The 11,888-nt window shown below is 47.6% G+C and overlaps 1 protein-coding gene across 4 annotated transcripts in view; it reads left to right on the top strand.

The window, feature by feature from the left end:
- The window catches only part of esrrga (estrogen-related receptor gamma a), a 116,940-nt gene extending 105,600 nt beyond the window's left edge, over nt 1-11,340 (top strand). For all 4 annotated transcript variants that reach the window (XM_052496969.1, XM_052496968.1, XM_052496971.1 and 1 more), the window contains 2 exons: nt 2,735-3,004; nt 11,025-11,340. In XM_052496969.1, coding sequence (XP_052352929.1) covers nt 2,735-3,004; nt 11,025-11,269 — 515 coding nt within the window. In that variant the 3' untranslated portion in view covers nt 11,270-11,340. The remainder of the gene's footprint in view (nt 1-2,734; nt 3,005-11,024) is intronic.
- Nucleotides 11,341-11,888: the final 548 nt, after the last annotated feature.

The raw sequence follows: 11,888 nt of genomic DNA, 5'->3' as shown, positions 1-11,888 counted from the left end.
CACACACACACACACACACACACACACACACACACACACACACACACACACACACACACACACACACACACACACACACACACACACACAACGTTCTGTGAGTTGGAGATAGAAGTCTGACAGGTGTGCACCTGGACAGCCCCCTCTGTGTGCCTCCGGAAGGCTTGTTTAGACACACACACACACACACACACAGGTGTGAATGAGCAGGTGTGTGAGCGAAAGAGAGAGGAGAGGACAGCTGTGAGGTGAGATGTGAGTGGGCAGGTGTTCCATTAAAGAGCGAGGGAGAGACAGAAAGAGAGAGGGAGAGAGAGAAAGCGAGGGAGAGACAGAGATACACATGTTCGTAAATCTGTTCTGCAATATCATAACCATACTGACTTCTTCCATTTGTGTTCAAGATCCAGCAAACGCAATAACACAAATACAAATGCAGAGATCTAGAGAAAGAGAACATTTGCATAGATAGAGAGGAAAGATGTAGAGAAAAAAAGGTGACAGAGGGGGGGAAGCCAAGAGAGAGGAAGGAAAGACAGAGTGGGGGAAGCAAAGAGAGAGGAAGGAAAGACAGAGTGGGGGAAGCCAAGAGAGAGGAAGGAAAGACAGAGTGGGGGAAGCCAAGAGAGAGGAAGGAAAGACAGAGTGGGGGAAGCCAAGAGAGAGGAAGGAAAGACAGAGTGGGGGAAGCCAAGAGAGAGGAAGGAAAGACAGAGTGGGGGAAGCCAAGAGAGAGGAAGGAAAGACAGAGTGGGGGAAGCCAAGAGAGAGGAAGGAAAGACAGAGTGGGGGAAGCCAAGAGAGAGGAAGGAAAGACAGAGTGGGGTGAAGCAAAGAGAGATTGGGGGAAGCCAAGAGAGAGGAAGGAAAGACAGAGTGGGGGAAAGAAAGAGAGAGGAAGGAAAGACAGAGTGGGGGGAAGCCAAGAGAGAGGAAGGAAAGACAGAGTGGGGGAAGCCAAGAGAGAGGAAGGAAAGACAGAGTGGGGGAAGCCAAGAGAGAGGAAGGAAAGACAGAGTGGGGGAAGGAAAGAGAGAGGAAGGAAAGACAGAGTGGGGGGAAGCCAAGAGAGGGGAAGGAAAGACAGAGTGGGGGAAGGAAAGAGACACGAAGGAAAGACAGAGTGGGGGAAGGAAAGAGAGAGGAAGGAAAGACAGAGTGGGGGAAGCCAAGAGAGAGGAAGGAAAGACAGAGTGGGGGAAGGAAAGAGACAGGAAGGAAAGGCAGAGTGGGGGAAGCCAAGAGAGAGGAAGGAAAGACAGAGTGGGGGAAGGAAATAGAGAGGAAGGAAAGACAGAGTGGGGGAAGCCAAGAGAGAGGAAGGAAAGACAGAGTGGGGGAAGCCAAGAGAGAGGAAGGAAAGACAGAGTGGGGGAAGGAAAGAGAGAGGAAGGAAAGACAGAGTGGGGGAAGCCAAGAGAGAGGAAGGAAAGAGGGGAAGGAAAGACAGAGTGGGGGAAGGAAAGAGGGGAAGGAAAGACAGAGTGGGGGGAAGCCAATAAAGAGGAAGGAAAGAGGGGAAGGAAAGACAGATCGGGGAAGAAAAGTGAAAGCAAAAGACAGGAGGGATGTTGAGTGAGACCGAGAGAGGGAGCGAGTGAGAGACATGAAGAGGGAGAGAGGAGAAGAGTAAAGAGAGAGTAGGAGTTTTCAGACTAGCAATTAGAGTGTGAGGGGTGGTGATGGCTAGCATTGATCCATGGTGTGTGTGTTCAGTTGGAGATAAGACACCTCCGTCCCCAGAGGAGAGCCCTGGGCGCTGGGCTAGGGAGGAGGAGGAGGCCCTTGGTATGGTGCTGGAGAGGCTGGATGAACTTCCTCTGGCTTCAACACACAACCTGAATGACAACGATGTTTAGGCCAGACCCAGACCCAGACCCAGACCCAGACCCAGACCCAAACCCAGACCCAGACCCAGACCTAGACTTAGTCCCAGACCTAGTCCCAGACCTAGACTCAGACCTAGACCCAGACCTAGACCTAGTCCCAGACCTAGACCTAGTTCCAGACCTAGACCAAGTCCCAGACCTAGACCAAGTCCCAGACTTAGACCCAGACCTAGACCAAGACCTAGTCCCAGACCTAGACCTAGTTCCAAACCTAGACCAAGTCCCAGACCTAGACCCAGACCTAGACCTAGTCCCAGACCTAGACCCAGACCTAGACCTAGTCCCAGACCTAGACCTAGTCCCAGACCTAGACCAAATCTCAGACCTAGACCCAGACCTAGATCCAGACCCAGACCTAGATCCAGACCTAGACCTAGTGCCAGACCTAGACCTAGTCCCAGACCTAGACCAAGTCCCAGACCTAGACCCAGACCTAGACCTAGACCTAGTCCCAGACCTAGACCTAGTCCCAGACCTAGACCAAGTCCCAGACCTAGACCAAGTCCCAGACCTAGACCCAGACCTAGACCCAGACCCAGTCCAAGGCATAGACCCAGACCCCAGAACAGCTGAGGACCATACCTAGTCCTAGACCCAGACTTAAACAGCAGCCTAATTTTTGTTCTGAATTGATTGTATTATCCAGTGGGTTTAACCTCTCTCTCTCTCCCCCCGCCCTCTCTCTCTCTCTCTCTCTCTCTCTCTCTCTCTCTCTCTCTCTCTCTCCCCCCCCCCTCTCTCTCTCTCTCTCTCTCTCTCTCTCTCTCTCTCTCTCTCTCTCTCTCTCTCTCTCTCTCTCTCTCTCTCTCTCTCTCTCTCTCTCTCTCTCACTCTCCCTCTCTCAGGTTTCTCCACGCTGTCGCTGGCAGACCAGATGAGTCTACTGCAGAGTGCGTGGATGGAGATTCTGATCCTGCGTGTGGTGTACCGCTCGCTGTCCTTCGAGGACAAGCTGGTGTATGCTGAGGACTACATCATGGACGAGGACCAGTCCAAGCTGGCAGGTCTTCTTGATCTCAACAACGCCATACTGCAACTGGTGAAGAAATACAAAGCCATGAAGCTGGAGAAGGAAGAGTTTGTCACTCTCAAGGCTATCGCTCTGGCTAACTCAGGTGAGAACACACACACACACGTCCACACAGTCCCTTCCTCATGCACTCTCTTAAACCAACTCAGACAGGCACACTTCTGAGTAGCTGTTGGCACTCAACTACATTGTAGTAAATACTAAACAAGATTCTCAGAAATGGTACTGGATTTAAACCATAGCTGTAACTGTATTCTATAACTCTATGATTTCCTGTTATGTCTGGGTGTTGTCCTGTTTCCAGTCTTGTTAACATCCTGAGTATGATTCATGCTTCCATCTAATCTCTATGAAATATCAAAGTGATATTTCATGTATTTCATTTTGAAAGCTGATATTACATTTGCCTCAGTGGTACAATGGTAAAACATTATGAATCAGTCCCCATCGTCTCTTGTCCTTGCTCTTGTAATACAAATATACAAAATGTAATAGTGTAGTCATTTACCAGATGCTTTTATCCAAAGTGACTTATGTGGCCCATGCTGGAAATAAACCCCCAACTCTGGCGTTGTTTGTTTCATTCTCCAAACCAAGGTATGTAAGGACAGAGTGTCAGAAAAGTAGACTTAAGATCTGAATCCTCACCCTCTTTCTCCCCTCCTCCACCTCTCCTTTCTATCCTCTACCTCCCCTCCTCTTCTTCCCCTCCTCCACCTCTCCTCCTCCTCCTCCTCCTCCTCCTCCTCCTCCTCCTCCTCCTCCTCCTCCTCCTCCTCCTCCTCCTCCTCCTCCTCCACCACCTCCCCTTCTCTTCTTCCCCTCCTCCACCCTGCTCTTTCTCCCCTCCTCCACCTCTCCTCTGCCTCCTCCACCTCCTCCTCCTTCTCCTCTACCTCCCCTCCTCTTCTTCCCCTCCTCCACCTCCCCTCCTCCTCCTCCTCCTCCTCCTCCACCTCCCCTTCTCTTCTTCCCCTCCTCCACCCTGCTCTTTCTCCCCTCCTCCACCTCTCCTTCCCCTCCTCTACCTCCCCTCCTCTTCTTCCCCTCCTCCACCTCTCCTTCTCCTCCTCCTACTCCTCCCCTCCTCCACCTCCCCTTCTCTTCTTCCCCTCCTCCACCCTGCTAATTCTCCCCTCCTCCACCTCCCCTCCTCCACCTTCTCCTCTACCTCCCCTCCTCTTCTTCCCCTCCTCCTCCTCCTCCTCCTCCTCCTCCTCCTCCTCCTCCTCCTCCTCCTCCTCCTCCTCCCCTCCTCCACCTCCCCTTCTCTTCTTCCCCTCCTCCACCTCTCCTTCCCCTCCTCTACCTCCCCTCCTCTTCTTCCCCTCCTCCTCCCTCTCCTCCTCCTCCTCCTCCTCCTCCTCCTCCTCCTCCTCCTCCTCCCCTCCTCCACCTCCCCTTCTCTTCTTCCCCTCCTCCACCCTGCACTTTCTCCCCTCCTCCACCTCTCCTCCTCCACCTTCTCCTCTAACTCCCCTCCTCTTCTTCCCCTCCTCCACCTCCCCTCCTCCTCCACTCCTCCACCTCCCCTCCTCTTCCTCCTCCTCCACCTCCCCTTCTCTTCTTCCCCTCCTCCACCTCCCCTCCTCCTCTTCCTCCTACTCCACCTCCCCTCCTCTTCATCCTCCTCCTCCACCTCCCCTCCTCCACCCCTCCTCCTCTTCCTCCTCCTCCACCCCCTCCTCTTCCTACTCCTCCACCTCCCCTTCTCTTCTTCCCCTCCTCCACCCCTCCTCTTTCTCCCCTCCTCCACCTCTCCTCCTCCTCCTCCTCCTCCTCCTCCTCCTCCTCCTCCTCCTCCTCCTCCTCCTCCTCCTCCTCCTCCTCCTCCTCCTCCTCCACCTCCTCCTCCTCCTCCTCCTCCACCTCCTCCTCCTTCTCCTCTACCTCCCCTCCTCTTCTTCCCCTCCTCCACCTCCCCTCCTCCTCCCCTCCTCCACCTTTCCTCCTCCTCCTCCTCCTCCTCCTCCTCCACCTCCTGCTCCTTCTCCTCTACCTCCCCTCCTCTTCTTCCCCTCCTCCTCCTCCACTCCTCCTCCTCCTCCTCCTCCTCCTCCTACTTCTCCTCTACCTCCCCTCCTCTTCTTCCCCTCCTCCTCCTCCACTCCTCCCCCTCTCCTCCTCTTCTTCCCCTCCTAAACCTCCCCTCCTCCACCACCTCCCCTCCCCTACCTCCCCCTCTCCTCCACCTCACCTCCCCTCCTACTCTCCTCCACCTCCCCTCCTACACCTCCCCTTCTCTTCCTCCCCTCCTCTCCCTCCCCTCCTCTTCCTCCCCTCCTCCACCTCCCCTCCTCCCATGAGACTCATAAGAGAAGCACCGTCAAAGAGGTGATTTAAATACATCCCCACAGCAGACACATACATTCAGACAGTGAAACACGCACCTGCACACACTCACACACACACACTCCCCGAAGCATAGTAGTGGCTGTCCCTTTTACAATTAGCATAGTGGTCTCCTCAGATGCCTGTTAAATAAGGCACGATCATTAGGACCCCGCATGTCAATAACCGCCTCTGATGTCGTCCGGCATCGACAGTCCTGCCTAGCCCTCTTCTCCCTTCTCCCTCCCCCTCTCCTCCCGGTGACCCCATCTTTGAACTTTATCTTGATTGCCGGCCAGTAGTTTTCCCTTTAATTACAAGAAGGAAACTGTCAATAGAATCTGTTAAATGGGATGCAATGGGCGGCTTGAATGGGAGGACGGCTATTTGTTCAAATTCTCCAGCGCTCAACGTATTGACAGTTTGTTTTCTGGGGCCATATGTGGCGATCAATCTCGGGCTGGGCCCAGCCACGCTGAAAAATGAAAGAGCAGATTGCTTCTGCTGGCCGTGGGATGACGGTTCACTATTTGGCGAGCGGAGGATTGGGGGAGAGTCTGGGAACATGGGAACGTTTCAGCCCTCCTGCCACAAGTGCACCCCAGAGAGGGCTTGGACGTGCGACTCCTTAGAGAAATGTTTTTTTTTTAATTGATTTTGTGCTTAAGTGTTCATCCATGCTGTCGATGACACAGACGGAGACTGATAGCAGCTGGAGTCCTTCACAACAGACTTCTTTGTGTGTGTTACATTTCTGCATGGGGACTAATATTGAATATACTTTATTAAACTGTATGTCACCTGTAGGCCACTTTGGATAAAAATGTTTGCTAAGTGGTTACTGTTGGAGATGTCTGTTAATGTAAAATATATATATTTAGGATCAGAAACTAATGAAGAAGTGATGCAGACAAGTTTATGATCAAAACTATAAGGTTTTAGTTGTTAGTCAATATTTCTTTCAGTTTGTTAAAGGTGAGCCACAGTGTAACAACAACAGAAAGCTGGTATTAGCATTTTGAAGGGCAGGGACATAATTAATTCTTTGAATGCTAATCTTCTGCATTAATGATGGGAACCCTTAAGAAATGCTACTGTACGTGATTCACATATAAAGATGTAGATGTGTGTGCGTGTGTGTGTTAACAGTCCCTGTTTAACCTCACTGCTCATTAGCAACATGCTACGCTAATATAACACAGTGTTTCCTGCCACTTTAAGTCTGGGACACACACACACACACACACACACACACACACACACACACACACACACACACACACACACACACACACACACACACACACACACACACACACACACACACACACACAGAAGAATACCTACTTGCTATTATAATTGTCAAACACTCTTGGGAGGAGTGCATCTCTTTCCTATAGAGCTAAGAAACATAAGTTATCCACACAATTACCAGGACATGTTTGACTAGCATGTTAATTTAAGTAACAGCCAAATTACATTAAGTCTCCTGTCACCTTAAGACTTAATTGAATTCTCATTGATTTACTACTGTTACGCCATGTGGCATTTTATCTAACAGCAGTGGACAAACACCTTAGAATAGGGTGTCAAATGTTTTGATTAGGAGGATAGTGTTTTACTGTGAAAAAAACCCAAAAGCCACCATGTTATAACTGAAATATGGAATTAGTTCAATTGACATCTTCACAATGTTCGAAAGAGCCTTCATTGTGGCCTACGCCTTTCTACAGGAAAAATAAATACTGGTGTAGTATTATCATTTATGTACTATTATAGAAACAGATGGAATAGAGTGGAGACATACCGTGTGTAGTATTATAGAAACAGATGGAATAGAGTGGAGACATACCGTGTGTAGTATTATAGAAACAGATGGAATAGAGTGGAGACATACCGTGTGTAGTATTATAGAAACAGATGGAATAGAGTGGAGACATACCGTGTGTAGTATTATAGAAACCGATGGAATAGAGTGGAGACATACAGTACAGTGTGTAGTATTATAGAAACAGATGGAATAGAGTGGAGACATACCGTGTGTAGTATTATAGAAACAGATGGAATAGAGTGGAGACATACCGTGTGTAGTATTATAGAAACAGATGGAATAGAGTGGAGACATACCGTGTGTAGTATTATAGAAACAGATGGAATAGAGTGGAGACATACAGTACAGTGTGTAGTATTATAGAAACAGATGGAATAGAGTGGAGACATACAGTACAGTGTGTAGTATTATAGAAACAGATGGAATAGAGTGGAGACATACAGTACAGTGTGTAGTATTATGGAAACAGATGGAATAGAGTGGAGACATACCGTGTGTAGTATTATAGAAACAGATGGAATAGAGTGGAGACACAGTACAGTGTGTAGTATTATAGAAACAGATGGAATAGAGTGGAGACATACAGTACAGTGTGTAGTATTATAGAAACAGATGGAATAGAGTGGAGACATACCGTGTGTAGTATTATAGAAACAGATGGAATAGAGTGGAGACTTACCGTGTGTAGTATTATAGAAACAGATGGAATAGAGTGGAGACATACAGTACAGTGTGTAGTATTATAGAAACAGATGGAATAGAGTGGAGACATACAGTACAGTGTGTAGTATTATGGAAACAGATGGAATAGAGTGGAGACATACCGTGTGTAGTATTATAGAAACAGATGGAATAGAGTGGAGACACAGTACAGTGTGTAGTATTATAGAAACAGATGGAATAGAGTGGAGACATACAGTACAGTGTGTAGTATTATAGAAACAGATGGAATAGAGTGGAGACATACCGTGTGTAGTATTATAGAAACAGATGGAATAGAGTGGAGACATACAGTACAGTGTGTAGTATTATAGAAACAGATGGAATAGAGTGGAGACATACAGTACAGTGTGTAGTATTATGGAAACAGATGGAATAGAGTGGAGACATACCGTGTGTAGTATTATAGAAACAGATGGAATAGAGTGGAGACACAGTACAGTGTGTAGTATTATAGAAACAGATGGAATAGAGTGGAGACATACAGTACAGTGTGTAGTATTATAGAAACAGATGGAATAGAGTGGAGACATACTGTGTGTAGTATTATAGAAACAGATGGAATTGACTGGAGACACCATGTGTAGTATTATAGAAACAGATGGAATTGAGTGGAGACATACCGTGTGTAGTATTATAGAAACAGATGGAATAGAGTGGAGACATATCGTGTGTAGTATTATAGAAACAGATGGAATAGAGTGGAGACATACAGTACAGTGTGTAGTATTATAGAAACAGATGGAATAGAGTGGAGACATACAGTACAGTGTGTAGTATTATGGAAACAGATGGAATAGAGTGGAGACATACCGTGTGTAGTATTATAGAAACAGATGGAATAGAGTGGAGACACAGTACAGTGTGTAGTATTATAGAAACAGATGGAATAGAGTGGAGACATACAGTACAGTGTGTAGTATTATAGAAACAGATGGAATAGAGTGGAGACATACTGTGTGTAGTATTATAGAAACAGATGGAATTGACTGGAGACACCATGTGTAGTATTATAGAAACAGATGGAATTGAGTGGAGACATACCGTGTGTAGTATTATAGAAACAGATGGAATAGAGTGGAGACATATCGTGTGTAGTATTATAGAAACAGATGGAATTGAGTGGAGACATAACGTCTGTAGTATTATAGAAACAGATGGAATAGAGTGGAGACATACCATGTGTAGTATTATAGAAACAGATGGAATTGAGTGGAGACATAACGTCTGTAGTATTAGACTAGTCCACAATGCTCCAGTGAGAACACTTGGTGATACTTGATGATAACAGCATGTCGTTTTTAATCATTTTGTTTTAAGCCTTCCCCAAACCATAGCTCTAATCTTAACTACTAGGAATTAATACCTAACCTTAACCACTGTGAATTAATACCTAACCTTAACCACTGTGAATTAATACCTAACCTTAACCACTGTGAGTTAATACCTAACCTTAACCACTGTGAGTTAATACCTAACCTTAACCACTGTGAGTTAATACCTAACCTTAACCACTGTGAGTTAATACCTAACCTTAACCACTGTGAGTTAATACCTAACCTTAAACACTGTGAGTTAATACCTAACCTTAACCACTGTGAATTAATACCTAACCTTAACCACTGTGAATTAATACCTAACCTTAACCACTGTGAGTTAATACCTAACCTTAACCACTGTGAGTTAATACCTAACCTTAACCACTGTGAGTTAATACCTAACCTTAAACACTGTGAGTTAATACCTAACCTTAAACACTGTGAGTTAATACCTAACCTTAACCACTGTGAGTTAATACCTAACCTTAACCACTGTGAGTTAATACCTAACCTTAACCACTGTGAGTTAATACCTAACCTTAACCGTTTGAGTCGTTTCTGTTTTAACCCTGTAACCATGCGGAATGAATGCGTTAAAAAATGAACCATAATATGTTGAAGGGAAACTATGAGAGCTTGTTGCTCTGTTGCATGAATATGTGAGTGGCTCTGGTGTATGCGTGTGTATGCGTGTGTATGCGTGTCGGTGTGCACGTGCATGTGCACGCTTATGTGTGTGTGTGATAGTCAGATTGATAGTGCTGCTGGCTCTGCAGCCCTGTAAAGGTGTGTGTGTAAGCAGTTTCCTGCTGGGGGGGATCCTGTCGGATCACAGGTCACTTTTCACATGGCCAAAGCCCCTGTCACACACTCACTCATACACACACCTCCAAATCCCGGTGATGGATGACTGAGAGCTCGCTGTCAGACTCCTGGATCAGACACACACATATACCGGGTTCGAGTATTGACCCAAACAGAAGCATGAACATCTGAATGTGTCTTTGGGGCAGAGCAGCCGGTATGTGTACGTGTGGTGGGGTTTAGAGAATTGAACCAAATGCACACACTATAACCCAGCCACTTACACCCCCCAGCTATGGGACAGTAGACTAACGCCAGTCGTTAAATCCTGTGTGCGTGTGTGTGTGTGTGTGTGTGTGTGTGTGTGTGTGTGTGTGTGTGTGTGTGTGTGTGTGTGTGTGTGTGTGTGTGTGTGTGTGTGTGTGTGTGTGTGTGTGTGTGTGTGTGTGTGTGTGTGCACCCTCCTCTCCACCACAATGTTTGGTCAGTGTGATCTGTCAATAGTTGACCTGTGATTATTATTTAACATGCATGTTCCATTGATCGGCTGGATTGATCTGGTTTCAACTCTAAAGGCCAGCCTGCATTAAGTCATTTATCCCTGGGGAGAAACACTGCTAGGGTCAACCTGGACACATAGACAGGCCGCAGTAGCACGCACACACACACACACACAATGATGGATGTACCCGATAGAGTACAACAGTGGTTATATACTGTGATCACCCCACCCACAGTGACCTCTTGCTTGGACCATTAAGGGCCTGTGTGTGCATGTGTATGTGTGTGTGTGTGTGTCTGTGTGCTTGTGTGTGGGTGTGTTGGACTGGAGTTGTGAAATCCATCGCAGTACCACACCCATCCCCAGTGCTCATAAATGCTCCAGTACCGACTCAGTATGCTAATGACTGTGTTAGACATTACCCCTGAGACAGGAAAATACAGACAGGCCAGGCTATTGTTCAGCTGGGGAGTGTCTCTCTCTCTCACCCTCTCTCTCTCTCTTTCGCTCTCATTCTGTGATGATATAGTCATGTAGTATGTGTAAAGATGAACCTCTATCTGCTTTATTTCCCCTCCCTCCCTCCCTCCCCCTGTAGACTCCATGCACATAGAGGACGTGGAGGCGGTGCAGAAGCTCCAGGACGTGCTCCATGAGGCCCTGCAGGACTACGAGGCGGGCCAGCACCCGGAGGACCCTCGTCGGGCAGGCAAGCTGCTGATGACCCTGCCTCTGCTCCGCCAGACCTCCACCAAGGCCGTGCAGCACTTCTACAGCATCAAGCAGGACGGCAAGGTCCCCATGCACAAACTCTTCCTGGAACTGCTGGAGGCCAAGGTCTGATTGGCTAACCACGTCAACAACCCCCAATATGTCAGTCTGTCAGTCGCACCCAGCCTCCTCCCATTGACCCCCCCCCCGTAACCCCACATGACCCCTGAACCTCCCAATCCGCCGCCCACTGAGAGGGATGGGCGGGACTAACCTCTGAACTTTAACCCCTGACCTCTGTGCATAAGGGAAGACACTGACACTGAGACGAGACCTCTGCTGGAGGGCCGTATGTGTATAGATTATAGACAAGTCATAAACCAGTTACCATAACAACGGCCCTGTAAACTATTGACTATCAACCACAAGTCACTTATACATATAAGAATGATTAACGATGTGATTATTGACTATTGACTGATGAAAATGTTTAAACGAGGAATTTAAAAAAGAAAAGAGGAGAGACTGCTCTGCTTGTGTCAGCAGCATAGAGACTGTAAAGCTTTCTCAACTTCTTCTCAGTTTCCCAACAGTTTTTACAGGATGTGCTGTTGAAGAAAACGTTTGAAAATGAACAAAGACTTTTTGTTGATGATTTTCATGAAGAAATGTGTAACGGAGAAGAAAAGAGTGGAAAGGAGGAGAGGAGACTTGCCCTGCCAAAGGATGGAGATCCATTCAGTGGATGCCA

The sequence above is a fragment of the Oncorhynchus keta genome, chromosome 35 (genome assembly GCF_023373465.1).
Source record: "Oncorhynchus keta strain PuntledgeMale-10-30-2019 chromosome 35, Oket_V2, whole genome shotgun sequence".
NCBI lineage: Eukaryota > Metazoa > Chordata > Actinopteri > Salmoniformes > Salmonidae > Oncorhynchus > Oncorhynchus keta.
This window is presented reverse-complemented; position numbering and strand designations above follow the sequence as displayed.